Genomic DNA, 24,792 nt, shown 5'->3' with positions numbered 1-24,792 from the left:
TAACAGTTAAAATATTACTGAAAGAAATATCGCAAAGAAAATCTTGTCAGGTATGACTCATCAAGTTTATCATGTGAAACAGAACTTTACCTTCTGATAAACAGGAAAGATATGCTTCATAAAAAACAGATTATCAAGTTGTTGAAATACGGATAATTTATTTTTTGTGTCGTTAAATTTATCACGTTGATAATAACATTTTACTGGTGCAACGTCATATGAGAAACATTGATTATATATATATATATATATATATATATATATATATATATATATATATATATATATATATATATATATATATATATATATATATATATGGACAAGTTTAAATAATAAGAGAAATTTCCAACAGATGTATGAATCACTTGAACCATAAATCACGTGTTGGAATCGTGATCGACAGTTATTACCCTCCCGGATGAGAACTCACATATGGCCCGATCTATGGGTAATGCCGTAAATTTACATTCACACACACACACACACACACACACACACACACACACACACACACACACACATGAATTTAAAAATAGTTTAGATAAAATGAGATATGAAGACGGGACCCCACGAGCATAGCTCCCCTTCCCGTAAAATACAACTAGGTACAACTAGGTAAATACACACACACACACACACACACACACACACACACAGCACTTTCAAACCTGTCGTATGAGGAGAGACTGGCTAAGTTGAAATAACCGACTTTGGAACAAAGAAGAGAAAGAGGCGACCTACTGACCATCTACAGAATCATGAAAGGCACGGAAATCCTTGATAGAGGGGACTTACTAAACTGGGACAAGAGAAACACATGAGGACATGAAAAAAATAAAAAAGGATAGTTATAGAAGAGACCTGAAAAAAAAAATAGTTTTCCACACAGAGTGGTAGACATCTGGAACAAAATGGACAAAACAATAGTGTTTGCAAAAACCATACATTAATCTAAGAGCAAACTAGACTGCGAAATACAGACGGGACACCACGAGCATAGCTCCCCTTCCCATAAGATACAATTAGGTAAGTACAACTAGGTAAATAGGCAAAGTAAATGTTTGGAGATGATGCAAAATCTATGTTTTTTTTTATTTGATATTTACATTATTATAGTTTTTATTTATTTATTTATTATTTCTCCCCGTCTTCTTTCCTACATGAGGGGACGGAGAGGGGGGGGTCGCCGAATTTATGAAGCGGCCTTGCTGTGGATGTGCTGTGTCTTGCGACACTGCTTCTGACCCAGGGCAGTGGACAGGATGCAGGGATGACCCGTCATCCAGGAGGTGCCAAGAAAGGAGGGAGGGAGGAGGGTGGAGGGGAGTGGAATACATGGGAAATGAAATGGGTGGGAGTGATTTCTATGCCTTTTTCTTTTTGGCTACCCCCCGTGTAAGGGGAAAAAAGCCTTTGGTATATGTATGTATGTATTATTATTATTCTTTTTTCTCATCCGACCTAGATATGGACCGAAAGGTCTCCTGTCGGCATGCTCCGCCTTTGTAATCCTTTGCCTTTGTAATTTCAGTACTGTGAAATGCAAAGTATTGGAAATAGGCGGTAGCATCAAAAGACTACCTTTAAACTATTCCTTGTGAAATAAGTCCATTACAAAATCAAGATTAGAAAAATTTGGGAGTTTTGATAAAAGACAATCTGTCACATGACAGAGATATCAGCAGGATTAAAGGGGAGACAGGCTGACTGCAGCAAAGATTAAAGTGACTTTACACTATATAGATGAAGAAATGATGGGCAAAAAAAAAGTCATAGAAACCTTGATCCACCCAAGACTAAAGTATGTGTCAATGTCATGGTTCCCACATAGATTTAAGAATATAAATAATATGAGGGTAGCAACCAAACTGGTCCCCATCCTGCCTGATAAACCATATGAGGAGAGATTAAAAGTAATGGGTCTACCAACTTTGAAAGACCGAAGAGAAAGAGTTGATATGGTTACAGTATTGAGCTCACTGAAGGGGATAGATTACGCTGTCAGAAGAGATCTGATTAAAGATAAGGGTCATAGGCCATGGGAACAATTTGAGGAAGACTATATATCTAAAAGATGTGAAAACGTTTAGTCTGTGTACAGATGTATAAATACCTGAAATAACTTAGAAGGTCCAAGCAACAGTAATACATGAATTCAAATGTAAGTATAATTGGAAAATAAGTATATAACCCAAGTTGGAAATATAAATGGATTTGAGGATAAGTATGATAAATTGGAGAATAAGAGACGGGACCCTCTGAGCGTTGTTCTTTTCCGGTGTACTACAATTAGGTAAACACAAACGCGAGCGCGCGCACGCACCAACAATGTTGTGACGCTTTTCAAGACCTAAAAGGTCAATGGCAATGTTTTAATCAGGAAGATTGAGAATACGAGGAAAAAAACTGAATAACTACCACAACGCTGTCGGTCAACGTACATTTCTGAATAACTGCTCCCTTTTTTTTTTTTTTTTTTTTTTTTTTTTTACAAACACCCACCCACATACACCTCATGGCGCAGTGGTTAGAGTTCCCGACTGCCACTACGGCAGTCCGGCTTCGAATCCCGCCCAGGGCTGAAATAATTTTAGTATTTCTGCGCCGCGAGTTGTTACTCCAACTCTCGTGGGCGAGGAATTGGGCGTGTGTGTGTAAGGTCATAGTATTACACACAAATCGGTCATATATGAGCTCTCTTTCGGGAGGGAAATAGCTGTTGATCACGAGTCCAACACGTGATCCAAGACCATGGTGAATCACATGGTGTTTGGGCTATTTTGTTGTGGCCGACGTCGTGGTGAAAAGGTGGAGCATCACAGTGACGTATGGATGACGTATCTATGACGTGTCTATATTGTGTTCCTACTCAAAGGACACTTTTCAGGTAGGGCGGAAGTTAACCGGAGGAAGTAGTCGTCATTCCAACCATTGTTTCACAAATCTAATTTTTATCAGACAATGGAGGTATAATTAGGACATTTAGCTTGCAGTAAAGTAACGTAGTATGTTCTTCTTCTCTGTTACGGGAGTCCTTCTTGTTTCAGAAACAAAGAATGCTGGAAATATGTTTGGTGTGATGGAAAATTAATAGAAATACGGTCTATTTCAAAAGAACTTAGAGGCAACGAGTCACTACTCGGTAGTATCTCGGAAGTTCGTAACTGTTTGGGGACAGTACAGGTGTCCGTAAGAGTTGCCAAATCATAGATATGCTTCGATAGTAAAACTCGAGTAACTTTATCGGTCATCATTTCGGGTCACAGATACATTACTTTTCTTCATAAGTGAAAATAATTTTTTGCATGGAAAATTTTATTTCTTAATCTTAGATAGAATTTGAAAAAAATATATATCATGTACGATCATCGCAGGTGTAAACGTCATATGGTTTGTGCATTTTTCATTTTAAAGATAACGTTTTGTTTCGAAGTTTGAAAAAGTTATGATTACTAGGTGTAAAATGTAACACTATGTATCAAGTGATACCACAAAAATTTTGCAAGATATAAATTTAGCGTCTGTTGACTTGACAGTTAACTGGATGGTGCTCTTGTGTTCAAGGTGTGATTGATTGTGATCGTTTACCCAAGCGTGCGTTCGTCTTCGATTGTTGCTTTCGTGTTTTGGTGTTAGTGAATTGAGCGATTATACTTTTGACACGTTAGTGTGTACATAATGACATTAGGTGCTATATAACTGTTACATATTACTCTGAATCGTGTGAATATTTAGAAAGACTCATTTCAAATGAGGAAACTTGTGTAGATACAATATATTGAAGTGTAGAAGGTTATGTATGCAGGATGGATTCGGCGTTCTCAAAGTTGGATCAGGTAGATGCATTACATGTTTTGAAAGCTGTAAGAGTTTGCTGTAACTTTCAGCTACCTATTTTAACATATGTGGCATGCATATGTTTAATGCTGATGTGAATCCAATTGTCATGATCCACATTACATTTTAAACACATTTGCCTAACAGCAATGGATCTTATGTTCCATGTCTGTAACTTTTGATGAATGTGTATAGTGGGAATGACATAATTTAATGAAATAAAGTTATAGTTTTTAACAATTCACTAAATGTAATCAGGCTAGGCGAAATATATACTCATGAGACAAAAGTTTCCAGCCAAGGGAAGATGACTGTACATACATGATAAAAAGGTTAAGGTGGTAGTGAATAACATATCCCAAAAGGTGTGTAGACACGATTGAAGTTGTCACCTTTGCCATATGTATTTGGAATGTAGGAGCAGGTAACAATCACTGCTAGGATAGGTAGGTCAAACACCACCAGAGGCGCCACCGTCGATGAGGAGCACAATAGCGCGTCATTTTATGCGCACGCCATGCAAACGGCCAAATTTACATACAGCCGGATATTTCATTCATACAAATGTTATGCGAGTGTATTTACTACGATCGTAGTAAATTTCAAACAATTACATCATCAGTTACATGTCGGTACATAAAAACATAAGATAAACATGGCGGCTTGCATTCAGCAGTAAATCGAAAATTGGTTTGTTTCAGCGTAAAAAATGAGCTAAATAAATTCAGAGTTGTGGCAACTAACTAAAATAAAGGAAAAGTACTAGTCTCGTGGATTATTCTAATACCAAAATAAAGGCAGCGTGTTAGGGTAGAGCTGAGAAATCGGTGGTTTTAATTAGTTTTTTTTCTATCGGGTCGGATTATCGGATAACAACATCAACATCCATCCCGCCATCTTATCAAACTTCACTCTATTAAGTTTCTTACTATTATGTTATTAGTGTAATAGACTTATAGTTGAATTATTTTAACTATTTTCTTTAAAATGTGTGATTTTCATGTAATTTGATCAAAGAGAAGTTACGTTTTTATCTTCCGTAATATTACGGACCACAGCTACGATTCGTCCTGCCCGCTATCTATGATCACTGGTGGTATGGATCAAACTACACTATTAAGTTTGTTACTATTGTGCTATTACTGTAATAGCTTGCATATAGTTGAATTATTCAAACTATTTTCTTTAAAATGTGTGATTTTAATGTAATTTGACGGTATTCGTAGCCGTGGTGGGTAATTTTGCAAAGGATAGAAAAGTAATTCTATGATCAAATTACATGGAAATCACATATCTAATAGAAAATAGGTCAAATAATGCAAACATATACTAAATTTTTATATAAAATTGTGCCTGTCAGTAAAAACCGTCATTGTTTACGTTTGATCGGCGATTAGTAAGACCGCACGTTTCGGCCCGATTTCCTGGAAAAAAATAGGCCCGATTTAATTCCATTCAAAATGCAATATCTCGAGAACTAGGACAGCTAGATGGATAATTCAAATTGCATTATACTCATAGCGACTTTTTGCATCCCATGAGAACTACTTCAGCTCAAATATCAGGAATTTCATTTTCATGTTGACCTAGCTAGCTAGGAGTTTGAAAGAAGTACGTAAACCAGTAGCTGAATAGGTATAATAGGATGTGAGACCTGTATGCATGCAATTATTCCATTAGTGCATGAGATAGGTTGTAATTATTGACTTTCCCACATGCAAGGCATATGCCATATAAGTTTAAGAGAATATTACAGAGCCACGAATTAGGGAAACTTCATGTCTAGGAACGTATAGCATATCAAAGATATTACTTGTCATTTTTTCCTGATGGTTTGGCAAACAGTTTCTTGCCCACCATTGCACTGCCTTTGAGACGTAGGTCGTAGCTCAATGGTGCAGTGGTACTGTTCGTAATAGCTAATCCAGCAGTCTGAGTTAGATTCCTGCCCAGGGCTGAAATAATTTCATCATTGCAACATTGTGAACTGGTACTCCAACTCATATGGGCAAGGAGTTGGGTGTGTATAAGGTCACAGCATTACCCATAGATCAGGCTTACATGTGTTCTGATATGGGAGGGTAATAGCTATCAATGACGAGTCCAACACGTGATCCAAGACCATGATGAACCTCTGTTCCACCTTTGTTTGGGGTGCTTCATATATTGCCCTGAATGCTGGGGCTGTTATTTGTCACAATTGTCTCTTGAAAAAAAAATTCATAGAAAGACTTTGATCTCTCAAGTGAAAAAAAAAGGGTAAATATTTAGTTTCGACCATGGGAGGAATATAGCAATAGAAAATTAAATATTAATTTTGTAAATTAAAATGTATCAATGTAATATGCAATTTTGTGTGCGGAAATGAAAAACAAAAAAGGTGCTAAAACTCATTTCTTAAGTAACGAAGTCGTGTACGACGAATGGTATGCCATGTTTGTTATGGTACATGCTGACATTGAAGAAATGAAAGGACGATAAATTCTTCTAAGGTAAACTAAACTAACCTAACCTAACCTGTGTTTAATAAATCATTATCTGCAAATTAGATGTCATCCGGCTCGTCCTCGTTGTCGTGAGAGACGTTGGCGGGCTTTTCAACCACTCTCTCAGCTTGCGGAGTATACAAATTAATATTTAATTTTCTATTGCTATATTCCTCCCATGGTCGAAACTAAAGATTTACCGGTTACGTTAGGTTAGTTTAGTTTAGCTTAGTTTACCTTAGACAAATTCATCATCCTTTCATTTTTTCGACGTCGGCATCTACCATAACAAACATGGCATCCCGATCCTATGCTACCGACTTCGTTCATTAGCATATTTAGCTTGTAGCAAGGTATTTTTATTTTCATTTCCGCACACAAAATTGCATATTATGTTGATACATTTTGATTTACAAAATTAATATTTAATTTTCTATTGCTATATTCCTCCCATGGTCGAAACTAAATATTTACCAAAAAAAGTATATGTCACGTGCATAAATCAGGATATACAGTACTACCTCTCATTAACGGACATTAATTAGCTGTGTTTGTGGTGTTTTCACTGTGTTTTTGGTGCTGCTGTTTAGTGCGTGCAATCACTATGCCACCCAAAAACCACTCCAAATCAATGTATTATTCACATCAACAGACACAGTTACCCCCCTTTTAGTCCATTAATGAGAGGTACTGTATATAGAACGATCAATCAATATATTGCCCAAAGTCACACTTGTAGAAAACCCATGGGTTCCAGGTAACAACCAGTGGCTAGCAGACTGGCTTCTAGGTCACTGAGTCAAGAAATTCTATGTGCCTGTCATTTTCATATGGTTTATTAGTGTAGGTGTTCTGTTGGGATGGTTTTGATGCATCTTGTTATTATTCTCAAAGCTTTATTTTGTATAGTTTGTAAAGTGTCGATAAATCTAAACAATATAGCAATAGAAATTTAAATATCAATTTTGTACATTATAATACGTCAACATAATGTACATTTTTATTGGTGGGAATCAATAATAAATAAAGTTACTAAAAGCAATTCAGTAATGACAACTTGAACATTGGTGAGCTTTGAGATGCCATGTTGTTTGTTTGCTGTGGAAGATGAACTAATAGAAGTCTAATAAATTGGTGTAGTCCAGTGTTTCTCAACCTTTTTTTCAGATGACCCCAATATGATCCTCATGATATAACCACATCCCCACTAATCTATTTGTATATGTGTTAATATATATGTTTATTGTATTGAATTCATATAATTTTGCAATAAAAAAAATTAGCATAGAAGATGCCTTGGTAGCCCCAGAAAAAATGCTTGACGACACCAGGGTTGGGAAACAGTGGTCTAGTTTAACCTAACCTAACCTCCAATGGGGTATGTATTTAGCATCCTTAGATGTCATCAGGATCATTGTCAGGGAATGATATGACTGAACGGGACTAGATAGATGACACAATGCATCTCGAATCAGGTTGTTGCAGGTTCATTTGGTAGAATATCACTTTTAGCAAGGTTATTTGTTATTGATTTCTGCCAAGAAAAACAGATGTTACATTGATGTATTTGAATTTACCAAATTAGTATTTAATTTTTGTATTGATATATAGCTGTACACTTCCTTAGTAATACTAAAATGTCTATTTTTTTTAACGAACTGGTTAGAAGTACAGCAGCCATACTCCAAATGTTCATGCTAGGGTTACGACACACTTCTGCACACGATTGAACTGAGTTCCTACATCTGCGGCTCCACCCACCTTAAGATAGAAATTGAAAATGACTGAGGCTGATGAGCTGCTCCAGGTGAAATTTGAAATTAATTCCAAATTTATTGTGTTTGAAGAGTTGCAAAATGCAGTTGTGACCCATGAACAAGAACATTATTGTAAGCTGTAGGAGATAGGTCAAACGCAGAGTATGGGATCCAATGTATTTAATGTTTTGCCCAGCAAGGCTTCTTCGGTGCTGTTGCAGTCATTGCTGCTTTTACTCATTATTGTAAGCTGTATGGTAGGTTAGGTAAGGTTAGATTAGGTGTGGTTAGGTTAAGTGGGTTAGGCTAGGTTAATAGTTGATCATAGTAGTGATTATGACACAATTGATACAATGGCATATTTGCTATTACGATTGGCTATGAATACAGCAGTGACATATTTGTGCATGCTCAGAACACTGCCAAACTCCAAGCCATGAAAATTCAGAGTACAGCTGCTGTACCTATATCTTGCACTATTTTTTAAATTGAACTTTTGCCAACTGAAATAATACAGCAAATGCAATAAAGCACTACTAAACTGGTGGGATTGTGCATACAGGCATATGTGTATGTTTGTATCTTGAAGTAATGTTTGTCATGGGCTGCTGTTTTTTTTTTTTTTTTTTTTTTATAAAGTTGTCCGTTAATTGACTTGTTCATATGGGAACATTTGTTATTTGAGGTTCAACTAAAAGTGCACCCCAATTTTTACTTCAATTTTTTTTTTTTTTTTTTTTTTTGGGGGGGGGATTATGTTTTGTAAATTTGTTTTGTGGGTGGCTTAGTGATATGTAAAGCTTCTTGACCAGTTATTATCTGCTTGCAGTATTGCCTCATTAAATCAACACCAAAGTTACTGGAAATTTCTAACTGCATCTTATTACTCATGACACCCAAAACTGAACAAAATAAAATTATAAACTGTACACACTGTTACATGTTATCACAGATGAGAAAAATGGAGTTCAATTAATATATCTTAACATATTTTATGCACATTGTTAGCACTTGTCAAAACACTATAAATGTTTACTGGGCATGTCATTTCAATCTTGAAATCCTGAAAACTGACTGCTTTCACCGTCATCACAATCAGAAAATCAACTGTTGCCCATATCAGACATTACTGTCATCATGAGGGTTGTAAGTTGTATCTGAGAGGGGGTTTACACGGTCTAACGGTTCATCGAACGCGGTTCGACAGACACGTGTTTAAAGTGATGTGTGAATGTGTTCGACAACCAAATACCCCGTTCACACATCACTTTAAACACGTGTCTGTCGAACCGCATTCGATGAACCGTTAGACCGTGCAAACCCCCTCTGAAGAGTCACTGTCTTCAAACAGAATGTAGTTTTTAGAGCCATCAAACGTATTACTGAATCAAGGCACAGAGAAATGTATCCCATGAGATTCACTGAGGATAGTTTCTCATTCTCCAAGAACTCCGCTGTTTCTTTCATGATACACAAATTTTGTTGAAGGTGATGCTGTTTTCTGCATTAATAATTTTCTTGGAGATACTTTCTAAAGATCTCACTAATCGCCGTGTAGCAGGGTCTAAACTCTGTAGAACTTGTGCATAGGTGGACATATTTAACAATGCTCTTTTTCCTAAGCTTTGTGGAATGGAGATGAACATGGCTTGGACATCAGTGGACACTATAACTTTCCCTCGGTTAATTTTGATCCATTTAATTGAGGAAGTCTTCTAAATTCAGTTGCATAGGGGAGGAGTATGTTATAAGGGGTCCGAGATATTTAGATAAATTTGCTACCAAATTGTATGTCAGGGATCCTCTAAAGACTACAATGGGTCATAAAGGGACGTTTTCATTATGTACTTTTGGGAGTCCGTAAAATTTAGGAATGACAGAGTCCCCTAGTCTCATCTTCTATTTATCTTCAGTGATGACACGCTTATCTCTAAATCCTTTATTACCCAAAAATTATTTCCATAAACAAATAGTAAATGTTAATCCTCATTAGATATACGTGCATAAATTTGTAGGTGGACACATGTGGATGAGTTGGTAAGAGTGTATTTAAAGCTGTACATGAGAATGTATGTGAACACTTTGTCATAAACTCTTGTATGTACACTTAGATCTCTTATTGTAACACTAGCCAACTGCCATTTGCACAGATGTTTGGGCCTAGAACATAAACCCACTTTGGGCATTATTGTGCTTTATTTCCTGAGCCCAAATGTCTGCACAAATGGCTGGTAGCAAGTGTTGGATTAAGAGAACCAGGTGTACATTTTATTCATTGGCATGTGGCAGGGGAGGAACTTGGCTTCCCTTGGCAGTGCAGTTCCTGTCCCAGTTGTAGCTGCAGGCAATATAGAGAGCTTTTGATCAGTTTATTCCATGACACCCCTGAAGATGGTCCTAGGACTGGGACCGAAATGTCAGACAATAAACCTCCCTCATTGAGCCTGATGTTTATGCTTCCCCTACAATATGAATCCCAGACTCCAGATCTTTTCACACACACACACACACACACACACGTGTGTGTATGTGTATATATATATATATATATATGTATGTATAGAAACTGAACTCACCATCCCACAAACACAAAGTGGAAAGTGAAAAACCCTTGATATGGCAAGCTCTGTCAGTTGATGTTTGGGTCCCCTCCCTGCCTGGCCATGGCTGTTAGGAACCACTGCAGAGAACATGCAGTGGGTTACGGGAATCAAATTCATGACCACCTGCTCATGAGAGTGACATGATATCCACTGGACTACTGTTTGATCCATATATATATATACTGTATATATGTATATATATATATATATATATATATATATTAGTAGAAAGTAAATGCAGGACTCGTCGTAGAAAGTGTTTAATTCCGATGTTTCGAACCCTGTCCATGGTTCATCTTCAGGGATATGCATTGGTATACAAAGGAAATCATTATATATCAGCACTTGCATCACCCTGGGAAAGGTCTCCCAGGCGACCATTACAAACATCCAAAATTGTACAAAATATGGATTCTGCAGGAAAATAACATAATACCAATAACAATATAAATACTCGTTGTTTACGCAGTAGTACTCCTGAATGAATAAACAACTGATTACCTGGACTAAAGCGGCCTGACCTAACAAACACCGAGCCAACCATTTGGCATATATCGGACAAAATCCACCCTCCTCTTTGCTGGTTATGAAGCCCTTTTCTCCAAACTCCCCCGTGTTCCTTTGTACACATTGTTCAAGGTGATGCAATGGTTCATACTCCTTTGATCACTGGCCCGTGCTTCCAAAAATAATCTTGCCCCTTTTCCACTGGCTTTGTATCTGACACCTGCATTTTGCCACTCCATTTCATGTTGTTGATCTTTACAGTGTCTAAGAATCGCTGAGGTCTTATCCCTCGTATTTACCACCCTCTGGTACCTAGCAAGGGTACTTGCCAAATGACTCAGGCCCCCAGTGGAAAAATTGGAGAGGATGCTCAAGAACTCTCATGACTTTGTGGAATGGATCCATGGGATGAGTTTTAAGGAAGGAGATTGCATGGTGTCGTTTGATGTGAAATCTATGTTCACCTCACTGCCACAAGATTTGTTGAAACAGGCTGCGTTGGCTAAAATTGAGGGCGCGGAGGACTTCTTGGAAAATGAGAAACTGTCACCAGAGGAGCTTATGGGAGTAGTCAATTCGTGTTTGGACTCTACTCTCTTCTGGTATAGGGACAAAGTCTATCATCAGAAGGTTGGAACACCAATGGGCTCACTAATTTCTGTGGTAATGGCTGAAATGGTGATACAGCAGTTCGAGGAGGTGGCGATGGCAGCAGCCCCATGTCTCTGAAAATGTGGGTATGATTTGTGGACGACATCTTCATGGTTATGAAGAAAGAAGAGGTGGAACCCTTCCTCAACCTCTTAAATGGTAAAAATAAAGCCATTCAATTTGAAATGGTAAGTGTTGGCAGTTCAGGACAGGGTTTGTCGGTAAAAAAAAAACATTTCTTTACTTGTTTCTACATATAATGTATTAGAAATAATCTTCACCACAAAAAACAAGCATTATGGTGATTCGTATGCTGTTTGTTGGTCATTTTGTGTTGCTTGTCAGTCCAAATATGTTACTCGTTGGTCTTTAGTACAATCCTATCTAGAAGGCAACATACAGAGTCTGGATGATGATCTGACAGCTCTGGACGGTACTGGATGGCAGTGGACATTAATTAGCATGACCAGTTGTGGAAGACGAACTACTGTAATGGAAGTCTGAGGATGGACATATTTTGAATGTTGAGTTGTTGGAGTACAACTAAATTCATCATCTTATATGAATACAATTTAATGTTATCAGAAAAAACCTGAACTGAACTGTGAAGTAGTTCTGTTACTTAAGTTAACTCCCGTCCTGTTCACTTTTTTTTTTTTTTTTTTTTCCTACCATTTTATCATATCTACAAGTTTGAAAGCATATGGCCACATGAGTATCAAGATATTAATCAAGATTTGCGATATGCCCTGGATATATGGACATGACAGACAACACAAGCTACAAGGCAGTTCGTGGTGTCTGGAAGCTTGTGTCAAGTTGTTGGTAGTGTATCATATCTTGACTATCTTGATATTGATGTGGCACAAATATATAATTTATTATGCCAATATTGATTACAAACAATATCATCATTTATAATGCCAATATTAACAAAAAACAATATCATCAAAGTTGTTGGCAGTTGTCGATAATAAGTATGTCTGCAAATAAACGCGTAATCATACAACCATGACCTAGATCTTTGTATAGTATTAATATAACATTGTTATTTAAAAGAAAATTCTGAAATATAGCCCTAAGTACATATATAAGTGTATGGAACAGACAAAACTATGAAAATACTGAAAGCATCCAGTGTTCTGCAGGATTTTTCATATTTTGATTGAAATTTTTATTCTCCAGAAATTGCCCATAGTTACCGAAATCCATTGCTTCAGTATCCATGGTTTCTGGATTCTTCTGTGTATTTACCTAATTGTAGTTTATGGGAAAGGTGCAAGACTCGTTGCGTCCTGTCTCCTAATTTCTAATTTTCTGATATACAGTGAGACCTCTCATTAATTAACTGTGCTTGCGGTGTTTTCGCTGTGTTTTTGGTGCTGTTGTTTAGTGCATGCAATCACTATGCCACCCAAAAACCACTCCAAAACACCGAAAACACTGCAAGCACATATAATTAACGTCCGTTAATGAGAGGTCTCACTGTACCTAGACTCAAACTCATGTATGGTTCCAACGTAATCTATATCTTTGATTTCCAGTTATCATTTTTAAACTTAAACTCATATATTGTTTGAGCTTGGGCCATTTCATAAGTTATACCACATATACAGTGAGACCTCTCATTAACGGACGTTAATTAGCTGCGTTTGTGGTGTTTTCGCTGTGTTTTTGGTGTTTTGGAGTGGTTTTTGGGTGGCATAGTGATTGCACCCACTAAACAACAGCACCAAAAACACTGAAAACATAGCAAAAACACCGCAAACTTAGCTAATTAACGTCCGTTAATGAGAGGTCTCACTGTACATCTATATGGAAAATTGTATTTCCTCACATCCTTTTGACATATATATGTATATACCTAGTTGTATTTTACAGGAAAGGGAGGCTTGTAGTGTCCCAACTCCATATCTCATTTTATCTAGACTGTTTTTGAATTCGTGTATCATATTTGCACACACCACTTTCTCATCTAACCTGTTCCAAACATCTATTACCCTGTGGGGAAGGCTGTTCTTTTTCAGGTCTGTTCTATAACTGTCTTTCTTGATTTTATTTCCATGTCCTCTTGTATCTCTACTATTCCATTTTATTAGATCCTCTCTATCAATAATTTCCATGCCTTTCATGATTCTATAGTTATCAAGTCTCCTCTCTCTCTTCTTTGCTTCAGTGACTGTAGCTCAAGTTTTGCCAGCCTCTCCTCATATGATAGTTCTGAGAGCGTTGGTGCCAATTTCGTAATTGCTCTTTATTCTTTCAAGTTTTGTTATACATTTTTTTGTACTTGGTGACCACGTCATTGCTGCATACTCCAATCTTGGTCTTATCAAAGTGACTAGTATTTTCTTCACCATTTCTTCATCCAGGTATGTAAATGCCACTTTGATTGATCTTATTAAATTATAAGTTTCTCCAAAAAATTTGTTTATATGTTTCTCAGGGGACATATTAATAATAATGACTCCCAGGTCCTTCTCTTTTTCCGCTTTTTTATTTCTTCCTCTCCCAATGTATATGATCCCACTATTCTTATTGTGCTTCTTCCAAATTCCATTATACTACACATCTTAATGTTGAATTCCATCTCCCACTTCCTACCCCATTCCCATACTTTACTGAGATCACTCTGCAGCAATTCACAATCTTCTTCGATGTTCACTTTTTCCAACATTTTTGCATTGTCTGCGAAGAAGCTCATATAACTTTCACTTCCTTCATCCATATCATTAATATATATAGCAAACATTATTGGGGCCAATACTGTTCCTTGTGGAACTTCACTAATCACCTCATCCCAATTGGAATATTTGCCTCTTATCACTACTCTCATTTTCCTTTCATGCAAGAAGTCTTCCATCCACTCCAGTAGTTTGCCCTGTATCCCTCCTACAGTTTCTAATTTCTTTAGCAATTTCTTATGTGGCACCTTATCAAAAGCTTTTTTCAGGTCTAGAGGGGCACAATCAGCCCATCCATCTCTATTAGTCTTGAATAGAAACACATTAAGTTTGTAACACATGATCTTCCTTGTCTAAATCTAGACTACCTTGGGTTTAGTACATTGTTTTTTTCCAAATGCTTTACCCATCTTATTTTGATCATTCACAAATTTTTGCTACTATACTTGTAAGAGAGACTGGTCTATAGTTTGTAGGGTCTTCTTTGTTTCCCCCTTATATATTGGTACTATATTTGCTCTTTTCCAATATTCTGTAACTTTTCCTTCCTTCAATGAACTACTTATTAGACTATATATTTTGTCTGTTAGTTTGTCCCTGCATTATCTCAAAATCCAGTTTGCCATTTCATCTGGTCCATGCGATTTTCTGACATCGAGATTACTCAAGTGATTCATTATTTCATTCCTTGTTACTTCTATCTCTGTCATAGGGGGGACTTTCTCCTCCCACTCGACATCTCTAAGTTGTATGTTCTTTGTAAACACTGATTTAAAATGCTTGTTCAATTCATAATTTCTGCCATTTCTATTTCCTCTATGTATTCTATTCCTCCTTGTTGTAGTTTCACTAATTCTTGTTTGTTATTTACATATCTATAAAATAGTTTTGATGTTTACATATCTATAAAATAGTTTTGGTTGATCTTTACATTTTTCTATGAAATCCTTTTCATATTTTCTCTTTTCTTCTCTGCGCACTTGTACATATTCATTTCTATAACCAGTATATATATATATATAGAAATATAGATAAGAGCAGCACAATGGAAGGTGAAGATAATTATTTCCATGGATTTAGGGAGGAGATGACAACCTCCCCCAATTAGCAAGTCTAGAGGAAAAACTAGAGAAAATGAACAAACAGTGGGAGGTTAGGTTCAGTCAGCTTACATGGATTACACAAAGAGTTGATAAATTGGAAGAACTAAAGAAGGAGAACCAAAACCTAAACAAAGAAATAAAAGAATTAAAAAGAAAGTTAAAAGAAGTAAAGGATGAGAATGAGGAATTAAAGAATAATAATAAAGAGAATAAAGAGTCCATAGCAAAATAGGTACAGGGTTGGAGAAAAGTCCAAGAGAACAACAAAATTGAATTTAGAGATAGAGTAAAACAACAGATGAAAGAAACTAAGGACAGTTATTAAAGTGATGAGGGAGAAGGAGAATATAGTAAGAGACTTGGTGGATAAAAAGAAATGTATAATTATATTAGGGATGGAAGAGAAGCATCCAAATAGGACTAAAAATATAAAGGAGGAGAAGGAAAAAGTAGACAAGATATTAAAAGTAGTTCAAGAAGATGAACAAGAAACAGGAAAAGAAATTGAAGAAATATATAGAATAGGGAAATGCAATACAGTATAGATAAGACCAGACCAATTAAGGTGAAATTCAGGTCACAAACAACAGCAGAGAATATCTTAGCAAAAACAGGAAAACTAGCAAAAAGTGATCTATATAAACATGTATGGATAAAAAGAGAGATGAATAAAGAGGAAGAGAAATAAAAAGACTAGAAGCTAAGGGAAAAATGAGAAAAGAGCAGTCAGACTTAAGAGAAACTATTGGGGAGTAGTGGATATGAAAGTGAGGAAATGGTTCATAGCAGAGAAAAAGGGAAGGGAAACAGAAAACAGGATGGAGGTAGCAGAAAATTAAAAGTGTCTTACACAAATATAGATGGCTTAATAACAGGCTTCAATGATCTAAATGATTATCTGAAGGAAAAAGAACCGGACATAATGGGAATTGTAGAGACAAAATTGAAAGGTCCATTACCACCCAACAGCGTAGGACATGGTGTATATAATTATTGGATTATTGGTGCAGTTATGTTCCTGACTAAGAAGTATATAAATGTGAGGAATGACACATATGGAAAGAATAAGAGTGGAAATGATTATGATGGAAATAGAGGACAGGGACAAGAAGAGCAGGAAGTTTGTGGTAAATTATGTGCCTCCTAAAATGGCTTCATGGGAAGAGAGAGAACACAAAAATATGTTAGAAGATACAAGGATAACACTAAATAAGATAATGGAAGATGGAGGAACAATAGTTATAATGGGTGACTTTAATTGTAAAGAAATCTGCTGGGAAGAGATGACAGTGAAGGGTGGAGACGACCTATGGGGAAATGTACTACTTGATATGATTATAGAACATACAATGACATAATAGATACAAGAGAATACTAGGTATAGAAATGAGGAAGACCCATTGAGACTAGACCTAATAATCACATCAGAACCCGAAATAGTGGACAAGATTGGAAATAAGACACCAATAAGTAAAAGTGAATACTAGGTATAGAAATGAGGAAGACCCATTGAGACTTGACCTAATAATCACATTAGAACCCGAAATAGTGGACAAGATTGAAAATAAGACACCAATAAGTAAAAGTGACCACATATTGGTTGAACTGGAACTAAATGAGGAAAAATACATGAAAAAAAATGGACAATATAGAAAGGGAAAATTGATGTATGGAATTTTTTTATTTTTATGAAATAAGAGAATTCTTTCAAAACACAGTATGGGAAAGGATACACAAGGAGGAAACAACAGTAGAAGAGAAATGGAATATTTTAACAAAAATTTATAAGGAGTGGAAAAGTATGTTTCAAGACAAAAGCAAGAAAAAGGATATGGAAAGTGTTGGTACAACAAAAGATGTAGGGAGTTGAAAGACAAAAGGGATAAAGCTTGGATAAAATGGAAAAAAGACAAAAGACCTGAAAAATGGAAAATATATACTAGTTATAGAAATGAATATGTACAAGTGTGCAGAGAAGAAAAGAGAAAATACAAAAAAGATTTCATAGAAAAATGTAAAGATCAGCTAAAACTATTTTACAGATATGTAAACAAACTGAAAAAAAAACAAGAATTAGAGAAACTACGACAAGGAGGAGTTGAGTACACAGGAAATAGAAATGGCAGAAATTATGAACTAGCCTTTTAAATCAGTGTTTACGTGGGAGAACATACAACTTGGAGATGTCAAGTAGGAGAAAGTACCCCCCTATGAAAGAGATAGAAGTAACAAGGAATGAAATAATGAATCACTTGAGTAATCTCAATGTCAGAAAATTGCATGAACCAGATGAAATAGCAAACTGGATTTTGAGAGAATGCAGGAGTGAACTAACAGACAAAATACATAGTCTAATAAACAGTTCCTTGAAAGAAGGAAAAGTTTCAGAAGATTGGAAAAGAGCAAATATTGTACCAATATATAAAAGGGGAAACCAGGAAGACCCTACTAACTATAGACCAGTCTCTCTTACAGGTATGATAGCTAAAATTTGTGAAAGAATGATCAAAATTAGATGGGTAAGGCATTTGGAAAAAACAACATACTAAATCCAAGGCAATTTGGATTTAGACAAGGACAATCATGCGTCACAAACTTTATGTGTTTCTATTCAAGGCTAATAGATGTAATACAAGAAAGAGATGGATGGGCTGATTGTGCCCCTCTAGACTTGAAAAAAGCTTTTGATAAGGTGCTTAATAAGAAATTGCTAAAGAAATTAGAAACTGCAGGAGAAATACAGGGTAAACTGCTGAAGTGGATGGAAGACTTCTTGCATGAAAGAAAAATGAGAGTGGTGATAAGAGACAAACACTCTAATTGGGATGAAGTGATTAGTGGATTTCCACAAGGAACAGTTCTGGCTCCAGTAATGTTTGCTAGATATATATTAATGATATGGATAAAGGAATTGAAAGTTATATGAGCTTCTTTGTGGACGATGCAAAATTGTTGGAAAAAAGTTAACACTGTAGAAGATTGTGAGTCGCTGCAGAGTGATCTCGATAAATTATAGGAATGGAGTAGGAAGTGGGAGATGGAATTCAACATTAAAAATTGTAGTATAATGGAATTTGGAAGAAGCAGAAAAAGAATAGTGGGATCATATAAATTGAGAGAAGAAGAAATAAAATGAGTAGAAAATGAGAAAGACCTGGGAGTCATTATTATGAAAAATATATCCCCTGAGAAACATAAACAAGATTTTTGGAGAAACTTGTAATTTAATAAGAACAATCAAAGTGGCATTTACATACCTGGACAAAGAAATGGTGAAGAAAATACCAGTCACTTTGATAAGACCAAGATTGGAATATGCAGCGACGACGTGGTCACCAAGTACAAAAAAATGTATAACAAAACTTGAAAGAATACAAAGAGCAATTACGAAATTGGCACCAACACTCAGGACTATCATATGAAGAGAGACTTGCAAAATTTGAGCTACAGACATTAGAGCAAAGAAGAGAGAGAGGAGACTTGATAACTATAGAATCATGAAAAGCATAGAAACTATTGATAGATAGGATCTAATAAAATGGGGTAGTAGAGATACAAGAGGACACGGAAAAAAAATCAAGAAAGGCAGTTATAGAAGAAACCTGAAAAAGAACAGCTTTCTCCACAGGGTAATGAATGTTTGGAACAAGTTAGATGAAAATGTTGTGTGTGCAAAAATGATACACGAATTTAAAAACCGTCTAGATAAAACGAGATATGAAGACGGGAAACTACGAGCATAGCTCCCCTTCCCGTAAAATACAACTAGGTAAATACACACATTCTCTTTATCTTGTTCTTCTCCCATTATTTCTCTCCCTCCCTCCCTCTCCATCTCCCTCTTCCTCTCTCTCCCTCTTCCTCTCTCTCCCTCTCTTTCCCCACTCTCCTCTCTTTCTCTCACACACACACAAACACACACACATTCTCTTTATCTTGTTCTCTTTCATTATTTGTTTCTCTCACTTTCTCTCAGACACACACACACATTCTCTTCATCTTTTTCTCTTTCTCCCTCTCTTCCCCTCACTCTTTCTTTTTTCTCTCTCTCCCCTCCCTTGCCTTTCTCTTTCTTTTTTCTTTCTCTCCCCTTTCTCTTCTCCCTCTCTCTCTTCCCCCTCTCTTCCCCTCTCTCTTTCCTCTCTTTCTCTCTGTCTCCCTCTATCTCTCTCTTTCTTCCCTCTCTCCCTCCCTCCTCTGTCTCTCTCCCCTTCTCTCTCTCTCTCTCTCCCCTTTCTCTTCTCTCTTTCTTCCCTCCCTCCCTCCTCTCTCTCTCTCCCCTTCTCTCTCTCTCTCCCCTTTCTCTTCTCTCTCCCACCCTTCTCCCCTTTCTCTTCTCTCTCCCACCCTTCTCCCCTGTCCCCCCTCTCTCTTTCTCTCTCTCTCTCTCTCTCTTTTTCTCTCTCCCTCCTCTCCCTCTTTCCCCTGTCTCCCATCTCTCCCCCTCTCCTACCTCTTTCTCTCACTTCTCTCTCTCTTCTCTCTCTCTTCTCTCTCACTCTTTCTCTCCCTTCTCTCTCTCTTTCTCTCCCCTCTCTCCTACCTCTTTCTCTCCTTTCCTTCTCTTTCTCTCCCGTCTCTCATTCTCTCCCTTATCTCTTTCTATCCCTTCTCTTGATCTTTTCTATCTTCTCTCTCCCTCTCTGTCTCCTCTCTCTTTCTTTTCTCCCCACACCTCTCTCTCTCTCTCTCTCTCTCTTTCTCATTCTCTCTCCCTCTCTCCATCCCCCTCTCTTTCTCTCTCTCTCTCTCTCCCCCTCTCTGTCACTCAGAAAACAAAAAGTAAATAATTGTGACGATTGTTTATAGAAATAACTAACTCTTGAAGTTGTGCAGTCCTGAAAGTCTTCTGATTTCTTCATTTTATGATGTTGGAAAACTTTTAACAGGCATAATAAATGGCTGAAGCTCTAAGTTGCTGCAAGGAGTTTTAAAAGCGAAAAAGAAAATGCAGAGGCCATCGGTATCTTTCCATCCTCTGCCATCCACCTGCCTCCTTTTCCAACTCCTCTTCCTCCTCCTCATCCTCATCCTCCTCTTTTCTCTTGTCATTATTAGGATTATCATCTCCATGGGAGCAGTGTTGAGCATCTGCCTGTGGTTGTCCAACAACCTGGACAGCAGAGGTGCCCAAATTAAAAAACCTGTCAATAGCTATACTTTCATCAGGATGTGCAGCCTCAAAAGGGGTGACTGTCTTTGGACTGACCCCACTGTCTTTATAAGTCAACTTTAAAGTTCAGTTGTATTACACTTGTCACACATGGAGAACTGACAACCAGCAATTGCTAACCACCTCTTACCACCATCAACCAATGACATACATATAATCCCACACTAATACAGTACAGACCAATCCGAAGTTTCTGTGGGCGGACCTGGTAGCTATTACCAATTGTATGGGGCTGTGAATTTCTGGTCAGTGAAAGGCAAGGTAAAAATTATTGTTGTTATAATCACGATGATCACCATCATGATAATGGTGATCATCTTCATTACCATCCTCATAAGAACATAACATAAGAATGAAGGAAACTGCAAGAGACCACAAGGCCTACACTAGGCAGCTCCTTATCCATCACCACCTGTCATCCCCATCCATAAAGTTGTCTAATTGTTTCTTAAAACAACTGATAGTTTCAGCGCTTACTACATGGTTACTAAGTTTATTCCATTCGTCAGCCACCCTATTAGTAAACCAATTCTTGCCTATTTCCTTTTTAAATCTAAATTTGTCCAGTTTATAACAATTACTGTGAGTCCTGCCCTGTTGTTTTAATATGATGACCTTGTTTGCATCACCCTTGTTAAAGCCTTTGATCCACTTGAACACCTCTATTAGATCACCCTGCACTCTGCGTCTTTCCAGAGAGAGTGCCTAAGCCTCTCTTCACCACTGCTATCACCACCACCACCACCATCATTGTCACCACCACTTCTGTCGTCATTGTCATGATCATCTCCGTACTCCTCATCTTGACCCTCTTCTTCTTTATTCTGCTACTCATCCTTCTTCTTCATCTTTTCCTTTCCCTTCCTCCTCCTCTTCATACCTCTTGTTCAACCTTGTCTTCCTTCTCTTCCTTCTCCTCCTGACTGCCCCCTTCTTGCTCCCTTTGCTCCTCCTCCTCCCCACTCCTTGATCATCCTTTGCCAACCTCCTCTCCTAATTTCCTCTCACTCCTCTTACCTTTATTCTGCCTCCTCTTCCTCCTCCTCCTCCTCCTTCATTCTGCTCTTGCTACTCTTCTCTTCCACTTCCTCCTCCTCCTCATTTTGCTCTTTCTACTCTTCTCTTACTTCCTCCTCTTACTTCCTTCCTTACTGCTCCTCCTCCCCCCTTCTTGCTTCTAATCCCCTCTCTCCCATCCCTAACCCCCCCTCTCCTCCTCCTCTTCCTCCTCCTCCTCTTCCTCCTCCTCTTCCTCCTCCTCCTCCTCTTCCTCCTCCTCCTCTTCCTCCTCCTCCTCCCCCTCCTCATCCTCCTCTACCTCCTTCTCTTCCATCTTCTCCTCCTCTTCTTCCTTCTCCTCCTTCTCCTCCATCTTCTCATCCTCCTCTTCCTCTTCCTACCCACCTATTGATTATCTTCATCTCCAACCAGATCCTGTTTTTCCTCCACTCCTCCTACTCCTCTTCAACCTCTCTCCTTTCCTCCCCTGTCCCCATTCCCCTCTTTCCCCTCTCCTGTCCACCTCTTCCCCCCCCCACCCCGAGTTTGTGGTCGTTCCATTCTACCTCTCCGACTCAATTGTCCAGCAGCTGCCCTCTCCCTTTGTTCTTTATTTTCCGTCTCTTGTGCTCTTGTCTCCCCTTTCATTCTCATGTCAACCCCCAATTTTTCTCAATTTTACTTTCCCCCTTCACAGCATAAATTCTCTTCTCATCCCTAGTTCCTCTTCCACTTACTCAGCTGATACGTTCCACCTTTGGTATTTTTTTTTCCCCGTGTTTTTATTTATGTCATGTTTATTTATATCTGGTTGTGAATGCTTCAGAGTTTAGGAATGAATTGTTGGAAAACATATTTTTTAATTGTAGAACTGTCAGAATTTGTCTTTTTTCAATGCATCTCATGCAAAATAAATTTTTTAGTTTGTCTGAGTGTGTATGTATTCTTGTGGGGCCATTTTGTGTGGTATAGGTGATAGGTTGTTATAAATGTTTGAGTTATATATATATAATATATATATATATATATATATATATAATATATATATGTATAATATATATATATATATATAATATATATATATATATATATATATATATATTTTTTTTTTTGGGGGGGGTGTATGGTGTTAAGGGCTTTGTGACATAGAATTGTGTTCCCGTCATTTTCATATAGTGTTCTATGGGGAGGATTTTGTTTCTCTACACAGGTGTCCAATTGGGGTAGTTTTGTTGCATTCTGTTATTACTCTCAGTGATCTATCCTGTAAAGTATGTAAGTTGTTTATGTTCGTCTTGCTGATTATTGGGAACTGTTGTGAAGGTATAGTTGATTTCTGGGTTGAGGATTCCATTCTGTTATTGTTGAGCTATTGTTCTAGTTTATTCAAATTGGCATGGGTGTTCTTTACTACTATTTTGTATTTACTGTGCTGGGTTATTATTGTTGGGTTTTCTACATATGAGAGAACATTGGTGTTTAATTCTGGTTCAGAAGTTGGTAGATGACATATGAAGAGATTAAACAGCAAAGAAGAAAGTATTGCACCCAGAGGGACTCCATTGTATAAACTTTTTGTTCTTGAGATTTGGTTGCATTGTCTTCCTGCTATAAAATTAGTTAATCACTTGATGCTGTTATGAATGTCTGACCCTAAGATCTTTTTGGATAGTGTGTCTGGTGGTCTTGTCAAAAGTCTTGTTTATATCAGTGGCTGGCATAATTGGTCTTTCTGGTGGGGCTTCTTTATTCAATCCTTCCTGTGCTTGTTATGTGGTATTTGTGAGCAGTGTCAGTTGAGTAGCCTTCCCTGAATCCATGTTTGTAGGTATAGTGAGACCTCTCATTAACGGACGTTAATTAGCTGTGTTTGCGATGTTTTCAGTGTTTTGGAGTGGTTTTTGGGTGGCATAGTGATTGCATGCACTAAACAACAGCACCAAAAACACTGAAAACACAGCGAAAACACCGCAAACACAGCTAATTAACGTCTGTTAATGAGAGGTCTCACTGTATTTCTGATTTGATTATTGCTGTTACTCACCTTTCCATTAGTTTGTGTATGGTGGATAGTAGTGAGATTGGTCTGCATAGTGCAGGATTTTCAGGGAGTTTGGTTTTGAAATAGGAGTTATATAAGCTTTTTTCCTGATGTGATTTTGTCATGTAACCTATACCAATCTATATTAAGGGCTTTTTCCCCCTTGCCAGGGAGGTAGCCAAATCAAAAGGCATACCCATTCCCACCCATTTCATTCTCACTCATTCCACTCCCATCCACCATCTTTTCCTCCCTCTCATCTTGTAACCAGGAGTAGTGAAACATGTCAGTTAAACCTTGTGTGGCATATTGGCCCAGGTGTTTGAGGTGGATGTTTGATATCCTGCCTGGGTCATCAGCTTTGGGGTTTTTCAATGGCCCCGCCTGTATCTTTACTGGTAAAGAGGGTGTGTCTTCACTGTTTTGTTTGATTTTCTGTATTTCTTCAGTTATTTTCCTATTTTCTGGGGGTTGTAGGCTTGAAGCTTGTTTTTGAGCAGGGCCATTATAAGTTGTGCTTCTATGCTTATGTATTTAACCGAGGACTGCAGGACTCGCAGTAATGGTTATAAACTGGACAAATTTAGACTTAAGAAGGAAATTGGCAAGAATTGGTTTACTAATAGGGTGGTCGATGAATGGAATAAACTTCGTAACCATGTAGTAAGCTCTGAAACTATCAGTTGTTTTAAGAAACAATTAGACAACTTTATGTATGGGGATGACAGGTGGTGGTGGATACAGAGCTGCCTAGTGTAGGCCTTATGGTCTCTTGCAGTCTCCTTCATTCTTATGTTCTTATGATCTAATAATGGTTTGTTCCTTGGACAGCAGATAAGGAAACTGGTTTTTGAGAACTATGCTTCACAGCACTTCCATAGCATGGTACCCAACAGTTACGAGGACAAAACAGTATATAATAAAGCATTGAGAATAATGACAGAATGC

General features: G+C 37.5%; 1 protein-coding gene across 1 annotated transcript in view; it reads left to right on the top strand.

The window, feature by feature from the left end:
- The first annotated feature begins 3,598 nt into the window (after positions 1-3,598).
- LOC143039041 (neurobeachin-like) overlaps positions 3,599-24,792 on the top strand; it is a 668,097-nt gene continuing 646,903 nt past the window's right edge. The window contains exon 1 of the mRNA XM_076208892.1: positions 3,599-3,839. Within this exon, the coding sequence (XP_076065007.1) occupies positions 3,810-3,839 (30 nt within the window). The 5' untranslated portion in view covers positions 3,599-3,809. The remainder of the gene's footprint in view (positions 3,840-24,792) is intronic.

Source organism: Oratosquilla oratoria, chromosome 25 (genome assembly GCF_046742065.1).
Source record: "Oratosquilla oratoria isolate Oo_2021 chromosome 25, ASM4674206v1, whole genome shotgun sequence".
NCBI lineage: Eukaryota > Metazoa > Arthropoda > Malacostraca > Stomatopoda > Squillidae > Oratosquilla > Oratosquilla oratoria.
The sequence above is the reverse complement of the archived record's forward strand: the minus strand, read 5'-3'. Positions and strand labels throughout refer to the sequence as shown.